Genomic DNA, 19965 nt, shown 5'->3' with positions numbered 1-19965 from the left:
GAAGGCCCTGGACCTGGGGTAGCAGGACAGAGTGACAGTGCACATAGCCCCGCAACCACCAATAGCTCACTGCACAAGGGCCTCTTAACTTTTGAGGTCCCAGCTTCTTCAAAAATTATAGCTCTTCTCCCCAATAAACACACATACAAGTAAATACATAATTTTGCTAACAATCTCAGGCTATCTGTAAATCCTCAACGTCAAGGATTTTAGGGTAAGCATTTCTTGATCTACTAGGAAAAAAGCATGCAGAATACTGTTTAATAAATGTACTACATAATATAACATTAGATATTAACCTAACCTCTCTTCCAAGCAGAAAAAAAAAAAACACCAAAAAAACCTTTACTCTTATCAAACACCAGATACTACAGAAGACAAAATAGATTCATATAAAAGTAACATTTACTAAGATTTCTGGCATCACTATTTACAGGTAATAATAACTGAACTGAAATGAAATTTGCATGAAAGCTAAATTTGAAAGATCCACATTTTCAACCTCATCCTTATACTAGGTGCAGTTATTGTGTATGATTAATTCTGAATATAAAAATTTTTCTGTAGCTCCAAAATAGCAAGCTGAGCACTCCTCATTAGTTACAATGGTTTAAATAATTTTAGGCTATGCTCTTAGTAGAAAACAGTTCGTGTGAATTTTTTTTAAAAAGCTCAGTTTCCCTACATACACTGTATTTATGCTGTCAAAAAGCAAACATAAATGACAAGTGCATTAGGCACCAGAGATTTAAAAAAATTCTTTCTCATCTCATTTCTGCAGTGTCTTCCAGGGAATGTGTTCTCAGACCCAGGGCAGACCACATGCCTTAGGGTAGAGCATGGATGCCAAGAGGTGGTGTCAGGTGGGAGAAGTGAGGAATAATGAGAACAGAGAGAGAGAGACTGACACCGTAGTGGTGAGGAGAGTTAGGACAGGGCTAGGAAAGAAAGAAACATAAAGTGATATGTTTCCAAGCTTCCAGCACTGTGCTGTCCAATGGAGTAGCCACTGACCACATGTGGCTATTCCAGTCTAAATTGATGGAACTGAAAGCCCAGTTCCTCATTTACACTAGCCTCTTTCTAAGAGTTTAAAGGCCATCTGTGCCTATGGCTGCCATACTGGATATTGCAGAATACAGAACGTTTCTGTCATCTCAGAGAGTTCCATTGGACAGCTCTACTCAGGAAGTGAGAACCCAGGAAACACTGAGAATCTCATTAGTCCTGAACAGAAAGCACATAGGTTCAGAGATGAACTCTTTTCAGCTAAGTTCTCCTACTTATAAAAGAACACAAATTGACACCAAGCAAATAGGAAAGTTAAATTAAGAATTTTGAGCACAATGGATAAATGGCCCCATATCACATAATACAGCCCATAATACCAAAGGTAACTTATACTGAATTCCTAATATGTATATACGCTCTTCAGAGAAAGAGTACTAAAATAATAAGGCATGCTTTAGCCTTGAAGAATTCAGTGGAGTAACACAGAAAAAAAATTATCTCTAGAAGAGAGACCTATTTATTTATATTTATGGCCCACATATTTTCCATAGCCACACATGAAGTCATGCTGCACATAGTCATAAGTATTGTGGAAAAGTCATACCATTACTGCAATGAGATATAATTTCGATTTTCATTCTCATATTATTTTTCCCAGAGACTCATTTCATTATATGCTTCCTAATTCCTTTTGGCTCATGACTGGAAATTAGGTCTACTTGAAAATATGACCTTTCTGGAAAGCTCCACTTTCTTCACCTGGAAAGTTAAGGAATTGGACAAATCATCTAAGTTCATTTCTCCTTTTGGTCCTCTAAGTTCTATTATTGTATTTGTTGCTCGGAATGCTCTAAAAAAAAATCCAAAAAAGTTTGTAATTTGAGAAAGTGGAGAATTTTAAGACTCACACAGGAACTATAGAAGAATTATAAAATATATGTGATTAAATATAATCGAAGCAGGGCAACAACTTTTCATAAAGAATGTACAGAAAAAAGCAAAGTTTGAGCCATAATTTTTCAAGAGATTTGGTAAAAAAAGGTGATGGCAAATGCTTGTATGGTGGAGCTTTGAGCCATAATTTTTCAAGAGATTTGGTAAAAAAAGAAGGTGATGGCAAATGCTTGTATGGTGGAGTTACGCATCAGTTTATTATTTTGTGACAAGAAGGAAGTAAGCTATGAAATATATATTAAAGATACCAATTGTTTTCTATTACTATATGTCAGTAACTTTCAAAATTATTTGACCACAAGTGATACTAAGATCTATATATATAAAAGCCTAAGCGACCCTTAAAACCAAACAACTAGAATGACCGGAATGACCAGTGGACCAGTTGCTATTATGCGCACTGACCACCAAGGGGCAGACGCTCAACGCAGGAGCTTCCCCCTAGTGGTCAGTGCACTCCCACAGCAGGAGTGCAGCTCAGCCAGAAGCAGGGCTCACAGCTGGTGAGCACAGCTGCGGCAGGAGCCTCTCCCGCCTCCTTGGCAGCGCTACTGGGCAGAGGCGATGGCAGCAACAGGAATAGCAGGGCCGGATGAGCAGCAGCGGAGCTGTGTCCGGCCCCAGCTGGGGCTCCTCCCCGGCTGCCTGCCGTTTCGGCACTGCTACATCCCCCCCAGGGGTCCCAGATTACGAGAGGGCGCAGGCCAGGCTGAGGGACCCCACCCATGCACAAATTCGTGCACCAGGCCTCTAGTATTTTAGATAATTTTCCAGTAGGCATATACCTGAAACATTTCACAAGGCAATAATTTAGCCTTACTTCAATATGCATTTTTGGATATTCCCTATTATGATTTCATTTTTAACAAAGGTATAATCATAACCCAATAAACTAAACCCATTAAACTAATAAAACTAACAAAAAATAAACATATACTTTATGACCTATCATGGGTTCCAAGAAAAATATTGCCATAAGGGATAAGAACTTCAGATGGCAGAAATTGGGAAATAAATGGTCTGCTTGAAGAAAGAGAATTATATGGAATTATATTTGTAAATATAGAACTAGAAAACACAGAATTAGACAATTCTGTGTATGTGTGCATGTGTGGAGGTTGTGTATGTGTGTGTATATGTGAGAGAGAGAGAGAGAGAGAGAGAGAGAGAGAGAGAGAGAGAAAAGGGGGGGAGAGAACACAGTTCAAGGGAGGTGTTTATTGAAAAATGTTATATGTGATTTCTAGGTTTGCCAGACAAGAGGAAACCACTTGTATTTGGTGAAAACAAAAGTCGGTAGCTCTGTAGAAAGTGAACCTGAAGACTTGTGGTACAGAAAATACTGTCTTGGAAGGCCATCCATGGCTGCTTATGAAGCATAAAAAACGTCAACATAATAAAATGACCTGAATATGATGGTAAGAAAGAGGGAGAGAGCAGAGCTGTGGAGAACAGCAGGCCTTCCCAATGGGAACATAAGAATGAATTTCACATTTTGAAAAAGAAGAGGGCCTTTAGAAACTGAATGACATAAGTACTAAAGAGAAGATGTAGTTGGGGAGGAGAAAGAAGGAAGCTGATCAACAACCCACTCCACAAACTACACTGGTTCCACCCGATCCACTTCTTTTCCTAGTGAGCTAGAACAGAGCATGGCTCAACACCGAATAGAAAAGGGACGATCTCCATTCCCATGCCCAACACATCCAGATGCTGAGCCATCTGCAGGTGTTTTTCACTCATGAATCAAATGTTGCCTATCTATCATGTACCAGGTACAACGCTCATTAAGCACAGCCTCTGACTTCAAGAAACCAGTCAAAAGTCAGCTTCCTAGGTAAATAACTATAGCACAGAGTGATGTGCTAGGAGAGAGATATATACAATGTGCTACAGAACAAAGATGGCCCTGTGAGTAGTTCTGCCCAGATCAGCGAAGCTTCAAGGAAGACAAGGCAACATCAGGAAGCTTTTCCTTCAGGGCAACAATGCATGCAAAGCAAGGACGCCTGGCGTGAGTGGTGCACAGAGGGATGGTGAAGACAGTGGGGCCACAGTGTGAGGGCTGGGAGAGAGATGGAGAGGGAGGGAGCCACCGCTGGATAAGAAGGGAGGACCTGTACACAGTGCTGACAAGGGCAAGCTGCATCTTGAAAACAATGGGGAACTGAACACTATTGAGCCAGGAAATAGAACAAATTAGGCACACACCTTAGAAAGAAGACAGAGCAGCTGTGTAGGGGTGAACTGGACAGTGGAGGAAGCAGGAGAGGGGACAGTGAGGAAGGCTGTTGAGAAAGCAGAGTCTGTGTGAGGAAGGGGAAGAGCAGACAGGCAGATGTTTTTAAAGTAGAGTGACACATCTTTGTGCCTGAGGGGACAGAAGGCAACAGGGAACAGAAAGGGGGGGGGGGGGGGGGGGGGGGGGGGGCCTTACCCTATGGGCTACTCATGGGCAGCGCAGGTGTGGTGGGCTTGGGGAAAAAGATAAGAAAATCATTCTTCAACAAGGTGTATTGAAGTTGTCTCTAGGATACCCTAATGGCTAAGTCAAGAAAGCGGGGATAAATCCAGCTGTGAGGAGCAGGAAAGAAATCTGGTAGAAGCAATCCATTTGGGAGTTGGCATTACAGAAATAAGTAAAATGAGAGTATAGACAATGAAGAGGCCACCAATAGTCAGGAGCAGGATGGCGAGAAGACTATAACCAGAGGAAAAGCTGAATCTGTTATATAAATATACTATATTCTTATTGATTTCAAAGGAAGGAAGAGAGAACGAGAGATAGAAACGTTAATGATGAGAGAGTCATTGATCAGCTTCCTCCTGCACACCCCAACTGGGGACTGAGCCCGCAACCCAAGCATGTGCCCTGACCAGGAATCAAATCGTGACCTCCTGGTTCATAGGTCTACATTCAGCCACTGAGTTACACCAGCCAGGCCCAGCTGACTCTTTTTAATAAGAAAAGTTGGAAGAAAAAAAGGACAGAGTGGTTGGAAAGCAAATGCCATAGAGAAGGTGAGCTGAATGTTGTGCATATTTTTTCTTTTTTTTTCTGTGTATGTTTTAGAAATGAGCAGCTCTAACCTAGCCAAACAATAATGGAAGCAAATGCTACTACAGAGAGAAAAATTGATAAGTTTCCGTCTCACTAGATGTTCTGGAACCAGGAATCAAGCGAACTCCCAAGAAAGGTGATGTAATTAAACTATCATGACACGTTAACTGCAACACCTTGTTCTATATGCAAACATCTGACAGATACACCCCAGTGGCTCTGCACATTAACAGCTGTTCTGATCTTTGGATATTGCTAAGCTGCACCCAATGCTGCTTTATCATAAAGCATGTCACGAGGAAACTGAAGTGTTATTATGCAATTGTGCAACTCTTTGGGAGCTCCAAAATGCCTCTAAACAACAATTACTCGCCTGGGGCACATCCATGATGTTTTTCCATAAATGAAAACATAACTACTGCAATCATTTTCACAGGTAGGCTAGTGCCTATTTTAAGGCATTTGTGTAACTAGGTCTCACTAAAGACTTACTTGATTAAAGTTCCAATACCTATTTAGATTAGGATTTTGATAGCTGCTTCTACTGACAATATCTTAGAAATCTTAAGTCAACATCCTGTTCTAGCCCGTTTTTACTTCCTAAAATGTGCCCAAAAATACTGTTTTTACCTTTTTGAGGGTATATTTGGGTACATGAAATAAAATGGCATATTGTTAACCCATGTCTTTTTCCATAAGAATTCAATTAAGCGGGGGGAAAACACAGTGGATAAGAAAGAATAAGGTATAAGTATTTTCATATGATAACCAGCTTCCAAAATCTACATTTTACTTAGAGACTTTGAAAGATATTTGTAATTTAGGCCACCCTGATCTTAACTGATTAATGTGAGGAAAATGACTGTCTTAACTAATGCTCAGAATCCCTTTAAATTACAACAGACGGGCAATCCGTCATCAGCAAATATGCTTATGTCAAATGCCCTTATAATGAGCTATCACATTTTCAAACATTTCCCTCCATTACCTAACCAGGAGATTAACACAGTGCTATAACCTACAGAGAGGAGAGGAATGAAACACTGGGACTCCTTTTCAATGAGCAACTCCCCCACTCTGAACAGAAGTGGGGAGGAATGTATAAATTGAGAAAAGAATGACCTATTTGTCTTCATCCATAGTTGACACCATCATCATTTGGCCTCTAAACCCAAGGATGTTTTAATTTGCTGGGAAGAATACATCTCTTCAGGGAGGAGATTTGGGGATCTGACTATGAATAACAACGAAGTGAGCACAGTTTTCTCCATATGCAAAATCTAGCTCTAGCCTTTCAATCCAAATGAAATTCTCAAAGTTGCAGGTGGAAGGCAAGGGATTCAATTTATTTATTCAAGTCCATATAGGCCTCCTTCATCCACATCAACCAGATGCACATATCCTCTCACTCAAATTAATATTAAGACAAAAGACCAAAAATAAAATATTCCCAGTTGCATTGGCCTGCTTGTAGCAACAACCCTAGGTTCAAAGACCAACCTCTGTTCACAGTCTGCTGGGCCCTGGCTAGAATGCTCTTCCAACAGGAAATTCAGGCACCACTGAGAGTCCTCTCGTCATTACCCCAACTCCTTTGGTAAATGCAAAACATTCTCTTGGCATTGGGCTTGCAATAAATCATTCAGGCTCATGCCAAAGCTGGAAACTCAGCATTTATTAATTTAAAATAAGTTCTGATCCCATTATCCCTTATGGACAATGACAATATTTCTCTAAGCTCATTATTTGCCTTCTGTTCCACAGAAAGCTGAGAGAAAGCAACAACACAGCTGACCTTTGGTGGCTTCCTAATCATGACTGTTTCCCACAGGAGGAAAATTTTAAGAGTCCCAAAGCATTATGCAAGTCAGGCAGAGAGAGCGAGAAGCCAAGCAAAGCAGACTTAGAGTAAGAACCCCTCCCGACGAGCATGAAGTGACGTATAAATCAATAGAGAATGATTAAAACGCTGCTCTATGAAGGGCCTGCATAGTTAATACACGTTTCATTATGAAAAAAGAGCACTACAGTCAGGCCAAGTGCTTGGGCGTGCAGTATAGCAGAAACAAGACAAGTACCAAATTGTGTAAATATATAGAAGTCTAACTAAGCTAATCAACACCATCATTTCTTTAATTTCGATGAAACAAAGCTTCTTCAAGTTATTTTATTTGTAATTTAAATGCTCACATTCACACACACACACACACACACACACACACACACACACACACACACACACACACACACACACACACACACACACACACACACACACACACACACACACACACACACACACACACACACACACACACACACACACACAGTTCCTAAGGTACTCCACCATTTAATTGGCAGCCCTCCCCGTAAGAGCACAGCATCAATAAAAACCATTCTATTCTCACTCAGATTGCAGCGCAAAATCCATAACTAAATATCCCTAATTGCATAATCATTGTATTCACTGGAATAAAACACACGTTTATCTTATCCTTCCTTTTCAATGGGTCAATTAAGTGCTGCTCCACGTCTTTCCCTTTTCCAAAAAGCAAATTGAAGAGCTAAATATGTTTTTGCTTCATTTAACTCCACTGAAAATATGGTATTGTATTTATAAAGCAGACAGAACAAAAACTACCAAATAGCAAATGGTACTGAAGAAAACCCAGGGACCACCGAACACTCAGCAATCCCCTCTCCTTCCTCCTCTCTTAGCTTACACCTCCATCCCCTCCACTTTATTCTTTAGAAAGTTATGTTTAGCATCTACTGGTGTAAAGAAAGACATCATGGCATTCATTAAGGAGCACTTTGCTAACCCCTTCCAAAATAAAATGAGGTTCCTTCAACCATTTTTCTACATTTTACTTAAAGGGAAAGTGAAAATTGGTCTCAGTAAAATTCTTCTGATGAAGATGTCCTCTGCTACCTATTTCCATAGACTTTTCTACCAGTAATTTCTTTGAGCTCAAGTCTTTCACTTTTCAATAAAAACCCATCTTGTATGTCCATGATTTTCCCATCATTCAAAGAAATTGTATATTAAAAAATTTAAGCTTAATCACCCAAAATTCACTGGAAATCTATGCAAAGGACTACGCAAAGATATTCAAGATGATATGTAAATGTATGTCAATTAGGGGGCAGAAAGCCAGTACTGGTTAAAAGCTTTGCTCACACTAAGCATATTCAGAACCAAGGTCCCTCAGAAGCCACCTCTAGAAACATCTCAACTGGGATGTATTTTAGTATCTTTCTTCCTGAATTCAAATGCATCTTTATTTTTCATGGAAATTTATACTCAGGTAAAAATTCCCGCACACACCAACAGGAGAACTTTAATTTTAGCTTAGTCTATCTATGAAGCACAGAAAGGTTCCACATCTGTCCTAGTGCTAATTAAAGTGCAAGTATTTTGGTGCCAAAAACACATTAGTTACATGAGGAAAACGACAATAGCCATTTATTAAAAATGCTTCCTATGCAGTGGCATTATATCTCCCACGAATAGCTGAAAAACCTGAGTTATGCGGTCAGAGAAAACCAACAATGTTTTCATGAGCCCAACCAGAGTACCATAGGCAAACATCATATTCCAGGACCCCAACTTCTGCCATTCTGTATCTAGATTTTAGCAACAAACAGAGTAGAAAAAGAAAGAGGACATCCCCTTTTCCCCCATCCCCTCCCCCAAAAAAATCCACATAAACAATGTTTCCAGCACAATGAACCACCCTCTCAGCAGAGAGAACTTATGTAGCCAATTGGCAAGGACACACTGTGTGCACCTCTGTAACTGTCCTACTAAGGCGGTATCAGTTGATTTCACACACTATTTCCTCAAATGAATGTTTCCACAGTGCCCTGAACTTGGAAACAACACTTTTTACTGCCTCCTCCCTCTCCCCCTGCTCAGAGTGGAAGGCGTCTGGAGATATGAGACCACAAAGAACTGAGAGCAGGGGAAATATCCTGTCTACTGAAGATAACCTGAAGAGATCTGTGTAGGCGTTTTCCATATTACGGGTCAGGGCCCATCAGTACAATCAATTTAGCAAGTCAAGGCCAGCATTTTAAAGAAATTGAAGTAGAAGAGAAAATATCAGAGTATACTACATACAGTGAGGCAAAAAAAAAATGGTTTATTAACCATTTGTTTCAGCAACATATTCTATTACCAGTTAGATGTATATTCGTAGCATGTGTACTAAGTTGTGATACAAAATGTATTTCTTACTGTAGGTTAGAAAAGGTACTTGACTCCTCTCACCTTTACGTGAAACTACCAAGGTCTGCTGAGATTACTTCCTAAATATCCTGATCTCTATACCCCCAAATCCCGACCCCCTGCACACCACTTCCTAGGTCAACATCTCTCACCAGCACCATTAGAACAGCCTCCAAACAGATCTCCATTATACTGTCATGTCTCCTTACATCAACCTCCACTCCTTTGCCAGAATGATCGATTCAATATGCAGACCTGACCCTTTCAATCTGCAGCTTAAAAGTCTTCATCGCCTACAGAATCAAAGCAAAGCTCCCTCAGCATGGTGTGCAAGGCACCCCACAAACCAACCCCAAGCACCTTCCAAATTCATCTACAACTCCAGCCTCAATCACTACTCAGCAGGAACACCAAGCAGCTATCATGTCCTGTGTAACCTGCGGTCTCTCACCTCCGTACCTGTGGTCATGTGCTACCTCTAGAACCGCACTCAGAGTCTTCCCGGAACCCTGCATGTGGTTATGTGACTCTCTGGGCTTCTGGCACCTGGCACACCCTGTCTGATCTCTTACCTCATGAAGATTAGATTTCCTGAATGCCTATCTCTTCCCCTAGGGAAAGTTTTAATCTCCTTCCGCTAGGTCTTTACTCAAATGTCACCTTCTCAATGAGACCTGACCTGACCACCTTAACTAACTACATTTTCAACCTACCATTGCTTCCCCACCCCTTTCCCAGCTCTCTCCATGGGCTTCTTTTTTTCTCCTTATCACCAACCACTTCCTAGCTTATATTTATGTATATATACATTTACATATATGTTAGTTATATATAAACATATATTATCTACACTAATAAAAGAGAAACATGAATGTTAGCCCAAACGGCCCTGCTCTGAGCCCGACCAGGGGCTGCACCTAGGGATTGGGCCTGCCCTCTGCCACCCGGGAGCAGGCCTAAACCAGCAGGTCGTTATCTCCCGAGGGGTCCTAGACTGCGAGAGGGCACAGGTCGGGCTGAGGGGCCCCCCTTCCCCCTGAGTGCACAAATTTTTGTGCACTGGGCCTCTAGTATATATATATATATGCATACACATGTACAATGTTAGTAAATGTATGCATATTTTTAACTTAAATCTTGTTTAATGTCTGTCTCCACCAACAAGGAATGTCAGTTCCATTTCTGTTCTGTTTTATTCCTGCTATATTCCAGTACCTGACACAGAAGAGGCAATCAATAAATACTTGTTTAATGAATAAATGAGTGAATATCATCAAGATCAGAGGCTGCAAGTAATTCAACTTTGAGTCTCTAGCACATATCATTGTCTCTGCTGCAGAGTTGGTACACAATAACTGTTTGCATTTTAAGAATTGAGTTTGGAAACTCACATATAACACATTCTAATTTTTGCCTTATACTTTCCTCCTTTTAGTAGACACAAGGACACAAAGACGTAAGGCTCAACAGACCAATTAACCAAGCAAAAGGAAAGCAGAAATTTTAGAAGATCGCTGTATCTGTGTTATGGGCAGGCCATCTAAAATATTTTAGATATCTGTTGTCTTTTGGAAGTGAATACTATTAATTTTCTATGAAGATATAAAGAGCTAATTTGCTATGACAATATAAAGAGCTTTGAATATCCACATTTTCAGCATTCATATTTGTTGACATTAGAATCATTAAAACTCTGCAGGCATTTGAAGCAAAGGAATTATCTGGCATCTTATTTTCTGAAGGAAGGGGCTTTTACTTGATAACAAGTCATGGACACATCCAATATTTATAATCATTTTAAAAATCAGATTAAGAATGTAAAGAGAATGATAAAATATGCATATGTTCTTGAAGCTTAAAACTAAATCTCACACATGTACTACAGCAATTTCTGTTAAACACAAATTTGTAAACAATACTAGAACCCAGCAAAGAAATATGAAGCCATATAAAAAATATTTCTTCTGATCAAATAAAAGATTAATACAGATGCCCTAATAAGAAAAGTATATCACTTCATCCTGAAGATATAAATTAAACAAAACTGGCAGAAACTTAAAGAGAAAAAAAAACTCTGTAAAAACACATGACTAGAAAAATACAAGTTTTTCTTAAAAATGACATAATATTTCATTAAGCACAAGGAAGATTTAGGTGAAACTAAGAAAACAACCTTAAACAAAACTGGCAGAAACTTAAAGAGAAAAAAAAAACTCTGTAAAAACACATGACTAGAAAAATACCAGTATTTCTTAAAAATGACATAATATTTCATTAAGCACAAGGAAGATTTAGGTGAAACTAAGAAAACAACCACTTTTCATTGTTCTCAAAAAGAAAAACAATTGAACATTTAAAGAGAAGCAAATGGATGGTTGTAGACTACAGAAGGACCATTTAAGATAACACTAGTTGAAAGGTTTTTACATTTCATAATACACAAATATAGCTGCCAGTTACTAAGTTAGAATGACCCACACCCAAATCCAGAACTCATCACTAACAGTCAAAAGTCCACCTGTATACTTGACTATATCTGAGTTTAAAATGTGCTCTCACTGTGACATCTTGGTTAACCAGGAATACAGTTCAATACACAAAACCTGCCTATATTTTTGTGCTCCACATCTTATAAGCATATTTTTGAATCAACAACTTACAACCAAAATATGGAGAATTAAATGTTGATGTAACTGTTGTAAAATGAAAGAGAAAAGAATGAACAGGAATTCTTTCCTCCACAAGGAAGAAAATTAATACCTTGCTTAGGAAGGTGGGTCAATGTGGAGTCACCATGTCGGATTGGAAATGAGAATAATTCCACTAAAAGGGACAATTTCATACTTTATATCCCTGACTCAATCTTTCAAAATATCTCTCTTGTTTCCCTTCAGCTCACCATCCCCAGAAATATCCTGACCATGTATTTGGCAAAGGGAGAAGGCGGAGGTGTTCCACCAACTGCTTAGGGAAGACTATGCCTGGTGTAAATTTCACCAGCACCAAATGTTCTTCCTAAAGCATTTTCATTTTTTTAATAGGAGACAAACTAAGAGATGTCAGCTTCATGAAGAATAATGTTTTAATATAAAAAGTGATTTGGTAGTGAGTAATTTGGTCTTTCCTCTTAAATGACCTGGTTAAGTAAGAAAAATAATATGTGATCTGATTTGAAAGAAGAAGAAACAATCAATTTGAGATCATTCTTGGGAAAAGTACACAAGGATCACCTCTGAAGATTTCCATTGTCCTATAGTCACAGAGCCACAAAGAAAGCTCAATGTTTTCCTAAGGGAATAACCACTTTCCTTTAATTTATCATATTCTTTACACTTCTCTTCAATATCCAAAATGAAAAATAATTAGCCTTTTTCATATCACTAAAGTTCTACGTAATTTCGGGAGGATTCTAGGAAGAAGTTCTCTGAAAAGGCAATGTCAGCAGAGCCATAGCCAAGCCTCCTGTCAGCCAATCAGCCTGCAGCACTGCCCTTTCTACAGTCATGAAACAAGCGCAGATCTGGGCCCTTGCTCAGGACTTAATGGCAGAGCTAAAGTCAAGGATTCTAAAAACAGTCCTCATGGTTTCTCAGAATAACCATTTGACTAAGCAACAGGAAGAAGACATTTTAAGGACCTAAACATGGTTCACCAACATTCTGGACAAAGGCTTATCCATGAACTCACATGAGATTTCTGATTAAAAATGGTGTGTGTCTAAGTTGCTGGTGCTGTCTCTCCCAACTTCTCGCTAAAATGTCACTGAAGATGTAGAAAGGAGTGACTATTCCCAGCACCTCCAAAAACCAAGCCTGCTGCAAACACACACCACTGCCAGAATCTGGAATGTACCCACTATAATGATAAGACAGAAATACACCCATGCTTCTGCTTTAGAGCGCACCCTCACTTCACTTCATTAATGGACTTCATTTTAAAAGGTGGGACAGTGCTTCATCATTTTTCTACCATGTCCCTGACTCAAGCACATCCCTTTTCCACTAAAATATATAGCAGTAGTCCTATTCTCCACCCTGGGGAAGTAAGAAGGGCATTGCTCCCCGAACACCTTGTCCTTGCTACCACAACTGTGACTGCCTCCCTAAATGGTCATCTCTCTCCATTCAGAAAGAGACTATAAATACCAAAAACTATTTAGAAACTCTAGACAATGAGTATGTTGAACATCAAAATTTATGAGCTGTGGCCAATATTTCTCACAGCAAAATCACAGCCCTTGTTCATCATGTGTTTGACAAATAATCATTGAGTTTCCTCCATGTGCTGAGCACTGTTCTATGTGCTTGGGACACATTAATGAAAAACAGAGACAAAGATCCCTGCCCTCCTAGAATTTTCATTCTAATGAGGAAGCTAGGCAATAAATAAAAACAGTAAGTTACAGAATTTGGTAGACAATAAAAAGAGCAAGATAAATGGTGCTGGGAGTTGAGGGCAGGGGGCTGCAGTTTTAAATAGGGTGGTCAGCATAAGCCTCAAGGAGAAGATGGTGTTTGGGGAAAAGTTATGGGGTTGAGGGAACCAGCTTCCTGAATAGCTAGGGGAGAATTTCTAACAGAGGCTTGAAACAACCATAGCAGAGGTCCTGAGGCAACAGTAGGTCTGGCACATCCGAAGAACATCAAGGAAGCCAGGTGGTTGGAGTGGAATGAGAGAGGGAAAAGTAGGAGTGGGTAAGGTCTGAGAAGAAAGAGAAGGTGAGTCATGTGTAAGGACTTTGGCATTCACTCTGCGATGTAGACCAACAGCAAAGCTTTGAGCGGAAAGGTGGGCTGGCCAACATTGTTGAAGGGTCACTTGGGCTGAGCACAGACCAAAGCGGGCAGCGATGCAGGCAGGGAGACAACGTAGGAGATTACAGCAGTACAGTGGTGACACAGACCAGTGTAGAGGCAGTAGAAAAGGTAAGAAGTAACCAGATTCTAGATGTATATGAAGGTAAAACCAAGAGAATTGTCCAATGCCCTGGACATGGTATAAGAGAAAATAAACAATGAAGGATGGTTTCAGCATAGCATGAGCCACTAGAAAGATGCAGTAGCCATGTACTAAGATAGAGAAGACTTTGGAAATGGGTAAAAAGTTCAGTTGGGACACACTAAGTTGGAGATGCCTATTAGACATTCAAGTAGAGATAAAGAGCAGGCAGTTGGACATGCTCCTCTGGAATGTGGGAGAGAGTTCAGGACTAGAGATATAAATTCAGGGACCATGAGTACTTAGATGGTAGCCATTGTAGAAGACAAAAGAGGAGGGCTAAGAATATATTCTGGGGTGCTCCAGCACTCCAACATTAAGAGGTCAGAGAACAAAGGAGGCACCAACAAAGGAGAGTGACAAGGAGCAACCAATATGGTTGTAAGACAACCAAAAGTTTGAGGTGCCCTAGAGGCCAAGTGAAGACCACAAGAGGACAAAAGAGGAAGGACTGTGTTATATGAGGTCTGAAAAGTGGTCACCACTCTAGTTCAATGACCAATGGAGGTTCTTGACAACCTCAACAAGAGTGGTTTCTATGGAGTGAGGGGATGAAAGCCTTATAAAGTAGGTTCAAGACAGACTAGAGAAAGATGAATCTGTGACCGTGAGTAGAAATAGCTCGTTGGCATAGTCTGCTCAGTAGAGCAATAAAATTGTGGGTATCTGATAGAAAAATGAGAGCAAGAGAAGGTTTATGAGAGATGGAGCCAAAAGAGCATGCTTGGTAAAGACAGGCATAATCTAGGAGAAGGAAAATCTGAGTTGTAAGAGAATATCTCGGTGGTTTCTATCTTTGAGATTAATTGACATATTGCATAAATTTAAGGTGTACAATGTATTGATTTGATAAGATCGGTACCATAGCATTAGATAATACCTCTATCACCTTACATAATTATCATTTCTTTTTGTGGTGAGAACAATTGAGATCCAGTCTCTTAGCAACTTTGAGGTATATAATGCAGTATTGTTTACTATAATCAGTAGGCTGTACATTAGATCTCCAGGATTTATTTATCTACTAGTTTCAATTTTTTAAAATATATTTTTATTGATTTTTAGAGAGACAGGAAAGGAGAGGGCTAGAGAGATGGAAACATAGATGAGAGAGAACTTCATCAATCAGCTGCCTTCTGCACCCACCCTCCTGGGAATCAAGTCTGCAACCCGGGCATGTGCCTTGACTGGGAATCGAACCGGTGACCTCTTGGTTCCTGGGTTGACACTCAACCTCTGAGCCACACCAGATGGGCTATTAGTTACAGTTTTATACCCTTAAACAGCGTCTCAAGACACTAAATGTTACCCCCTGTGGGATAGTTTCTTTTGACCACACTAGAGGAGACAGGATGGAGGCATTTGCAGAGGAACTGGCTTTAGACAGGAGCATGAATAGTTAACTATGACTATTTTATGAATAGCATGAATTGTTATCTATGCAATAAGCAGAAAGAGAGAAGATGGGGGTGCAGATGTGGGGTGCAGACATGGGTCTGGGAGTCTCCAGAAGCTCCCTTCTGACTGTTTCAATTTTCTCCCAATGTAGGAACCTGTTTATCAGCTAAGAGTGAAAATAGAGGAGATATGTTTAAAGCTTGAGGAGAGAGAAGGTCAGAAAATGTCACCTTATAAAAAGGCATTTTCATTATTAATCAAAAAAATTAAATCATTCAACTCAATAAGCTTAAAGAAAGGCCAATCAAATAAACCTAAGGGAAGCAAAAGGAAGAATTAGTAAAAGATAAAAGCATGAAGGGATTAGAATATAAACAGTAGAACAGCTGGTTCTTTGAAAAGATCAATAAAAAATACAAACCTCTTGCAAAGCTCATCAAGAATGAGAAAATACAATTCACAACACTGGAAATAAAAAATGGGATATGTATCACCAAAGAGACAAAGGAAATTTAATACAAGTATTTGGGAATATATACAATTTTATGCTGAAAATTTGAAACACTAAATGAGATTATTCCTAAGAAAACATAAATTATCAAACTTGACTCCTGATGTAGACTGAACACTTCAATAACAACACAAAAAAGATGATGTTGACAATGATTTTACAGGAAAGCAATATAAAACCTTTAAGATAATTTTTACATACAATTTACAATGTTACATGGTATTTAAAAAAATCAAAGGAAGTTTCCCACTTCGTTGTATAAAACTCAGTATAACGACATTAAAACTTCAAAAAAATATGACAATATAAATTTATCTTATTTATAAATAAAAAATTCTAAAAAATTACCAAATCACATATAGCTAGAATGGATAATATAGTAGTTAGGTGCCAAAATTGCATTTGAAAACTTTTTAAAATTATTCCTGATATAAAAAATGTAATAAATTCACATTAAAAATATTTATTACTAACCAACATCTGAGATCTTATTTCACAATGAACTACTGAAGTCCTGCCATTAACTTCAGAAACACATAGTAAGTGCTGAATAAACTTTAACTACTATATTATTGGTAGTACTACATTAAAATGAGGATGTCTGTTCCTAACACTGACACTTAATATTTCTATAAAAGTAATTCTTTCCTGTCCTCAGGGGAGGTAATAGTCCAATGACTACAGCCAATGCTTCAAAACACTTGAACATAAATTCAGGCAGGTTGATCACAAACCTTTCTGAAATGTAACACAAAACACAAACACTCTAAGAAAAAAAAATCTGCTTTAATAGCATTTTGTTCTGACAATATAGTAGATCTTGATGTTTGCCTAAAGTCCAATGAATTAAGAATAGCCAATCTGTAAAACACTAAACCAGTGATGGCGAACCTTTTGAGCTCAGCGTGTCAGCATTTTGAAAAACCCTAACTTAACTCTGGTGCCGTGTCACATATAGAAATTTTTTGATATTTGCAACCATAGTAAAACAAAGACTGATATTTTTGATATTTATTTTATATATTTAAATGCCATTTAACAAAGAAAAATCAACCAAAAAAATGAGTTCGTGTGTCACCTGACACGCGTGTCATAGGTTCGCCATCACTGCACTAAACAGTAAAGCAAGAATATTTCATCTCGTTTTGTAAACAATTCAGGATAATGTGTAACCCATTAAACATTTGGTCTTAATGTTTGCTCAGCTGGTAGTTTCCAAATAGGAAATTCTTCAGCTTAAGGAGAAAAAAAAAAGTTCAAAACTCTTGTTTTCCCTTTCCAGCTTTGCTTATTGAGAATAAGGCTCATTAGCAGTTGAATTCATTATCCTCCAGAAAGAATTTAGTTCCATCCTTGATTGCAACTCTTGAGGTTTGAGAAAGCTTTTTAAACCACCTACCACCAGGCAGTAACCAAGGTGGTGTCCCTGGGTAATAATTAACCCTAATGCAAGGCAACTTTATGCCATACACGGTGGTTGGATTCTTCGCTTTCCTAAAGGAAAATAATTTCCAAAATAACATGCAGCTCACTTCCGTAACTCACTTCAACCATTTTATATCTAAAATATCCTCTGCTTCTCCTCCAGGGAATTCAGGAAATTTGATGTTTCTTTAAAAAAAAAGAAAAAAAGCCAGGATATATCTGTAATTGGTGTAAACCACTAAAAGAAGAGGGAGTTCAGAGCCAAACAGTTAAGCACGTGAATATACACAAAGGTATTCCTAAGAATAAGGTAAATGCACTCTTCCAAAATGCAAAGCTTCACTGAAGAACTCACCTGGAAGTCAAGCATGAGTCACAGGAGAGAAATGGAGCAGCAGAGAGTGTAACCAAGAGGCAGCATGACCTCACATGCAGGCTGCATACATACAGGACACAAGGCAGGTAAATTTGGGGAGATTAGGGATTAGTGAAAAACCCAAACATTAATATTTCTTGAAACAACCCAATGTATTATTTTCAAACATACACAACCACCCTGTAATGGATATATCTGAGGTTGTCCAACAAGCCCATAGCTCCTTTCTCTGAAAATAGCCTCCTGAGAGATGCAGCAGCCATACTCGTCCCAGGTGACCTGGGCAGAGCCAGTGGCCCTGAGGTTGCCACCTCCACACCCTCAGCCAGTCATACCTCTGCCCCACACCTGAACCGGCTTCCAGCCCTCACAGGACTGCCAGGTTCAATAGATACCAAAGAGCCTTGGCTGAGAAAAGCCCCTACTGAACTAACAAAATACCAGCACGTAAAACAGGCCATGTGTCTGATTTTATGAGCAAGAAGGCATTATAATTAAACAACTTGTATTTAAAGGCTAGCTTTAAGGGTTTAAAAAAAAGCTACCCAATATAGTGCCTTTCATTTTGCTTATGCTTTATTTTCCTAGAAAAGCTAACAAAACACTAGTTTTAAATATATATATTGGTCACTCCATATAAAGCCCATAGATAATGAAAAGAGTCTTTGAAAGAAGGATATTTTGAAAACACACAGGATGTGAGCTGCTATACAATGGCCAAGAGCAACAGAACACTGTCACAGCTGAAAGGAAGTCTCTCATGTCCCAGCAAGAGCTCAGGGAGGGAGGAAGGTTGAGAGCTATGCAGGGTGGTGGAACCAGGCCTGGACCCCTTGTCACATGGCCTCCTCCCTTCCTTGGACCAGGTGACAGGACTGTGTCTAACTGGGAATGATAAGACAACTAATACCTGAGGGCTACCCCAACGATACTGGGTAGAGATCATCTTCTAGGAACATTTTACAAAAATGAACTTAAAGGAAATTAGATACAGACTCCATAACACAAAACTGCGGCCAACAGAGGGGGAAAAACACCTAAGACTGAATGCTCGGAAGAATTTTCCTAACATGGAGATCTATTAAATGCCTAGCAACTTCCCCCGGGAAATAGCAGCAAAGTCACTCAGAATGAAGCCAGAAATTCATTATTGAAAGCTTCTTTTCCAACTTGGGAAATTTAACTCTGCCTCTGCAGTCCCCAGAGACAGCTCGGCTGAGGCTGACTGGGTGTAACCATATGTCAAAACTAATACATTGGATATGCTCCTCACCCACAATTTGCTAGAAAATAGTCAAAAATAAAAGTGCCAAAGGAGTCATTTTTTTATGGATAGGAGCATAAGCTATGACTTTATAATGTTAAAAAATACTTTGTCCTTTGCCTAGATAAGAAACATTTTTAAAGAGGAAATGTTTAAAAGGCCACAAAAATATGCATTCCTTTTTTTTGGGCGGGGGGAGAAAGGGGCAGGAATGTTGGCCACCTTTCTACCTCAATAGCAGCATTTCCACCAGAAGTGAAGCTTTCCTCTCCATCCTCCTCAACCTGGCTAATAGTCCTGGTCCAGTCCTGGGTCCTCATCCTTGAGGACTTGGGTTAAGATGAAGTCCAAACTCCCCTAGGAAGCCCTCCTCTAGGATCCTTTGCACCATGGGAACCTCTGCTTCCCTCTAGCTGAGTGGTCATAGCCAACGGTCAGACGGCCAGTCTCCCCTGACAGACAAAGCTCTTTAAGAGAGAACGCTTTCCTCTCCATCTCTGAGACCCATACTGAGCACCCAAGAGGCAGGTGATCACTGAATGAATGTTGGCTTATTGGCGACTGAGTCAAAACCGAAGGGAAAGATATAACTGATAAACGAGACATCAGTTCTGGTAATGGGGCTCCACTACACTGATTAATGTGGTCAAGGTGATGGGCCAGAAAAACAGAACAAGGGATGTCATGAGTCCTACCTGCCCAGGTTAAGTTCCTCGCAGAAGTGGTCTACAAACAG

The 19965-nt window shown here is 39.5% G+C and overlaps 1 protein-coding gene across 4 annotated transcripts in view; it reads right to left on the bottom strand.

Moving 5' to 3' along the window:
• MAST4 (microtubule associated serine/threonine kinase family member 4) overlaps positions 1–19965 on the bottom strand; it is a 464303-nt gene that overhangs the window by 389333 nt on the left and 55005 nt on the right. The window contains exon 1 of one of the 4 annotated variants that reach the window (XM_014549219.1): positions 17945–17974. The exons of the other annotated variants lie outside the window; for them this stretch is intronic. Within the exon in view, the coding sequence (XP_014404705.1) occupies positions 17945–17959 (15 nt within the window). The 5' untranslated portion in view covers positions 17960–17974. Of the gene's footprint in view, positions 1–17944; positions 17975–19965 lie in introns of those variants that run through there. 4 annotated transcript variants of the gene reach the window in all.

Source organism: Myotis brandtii, unplaced genomic scaffold (assembly GCF_000412655.1).
Source record: "Myotis brandtii unplaced genomic scaffold, ASM41265v1 scaffold115, whole genome shotgun sequence".
NCBI lineage: Eukaryota > Metazoa > Chordata > Mammalia > Chiroptera > Vespertilionidae > Myotis > Myotis brandtii.
This window is presented reverse-complemented; position numbering and strand designations above follow the sequence as displayed.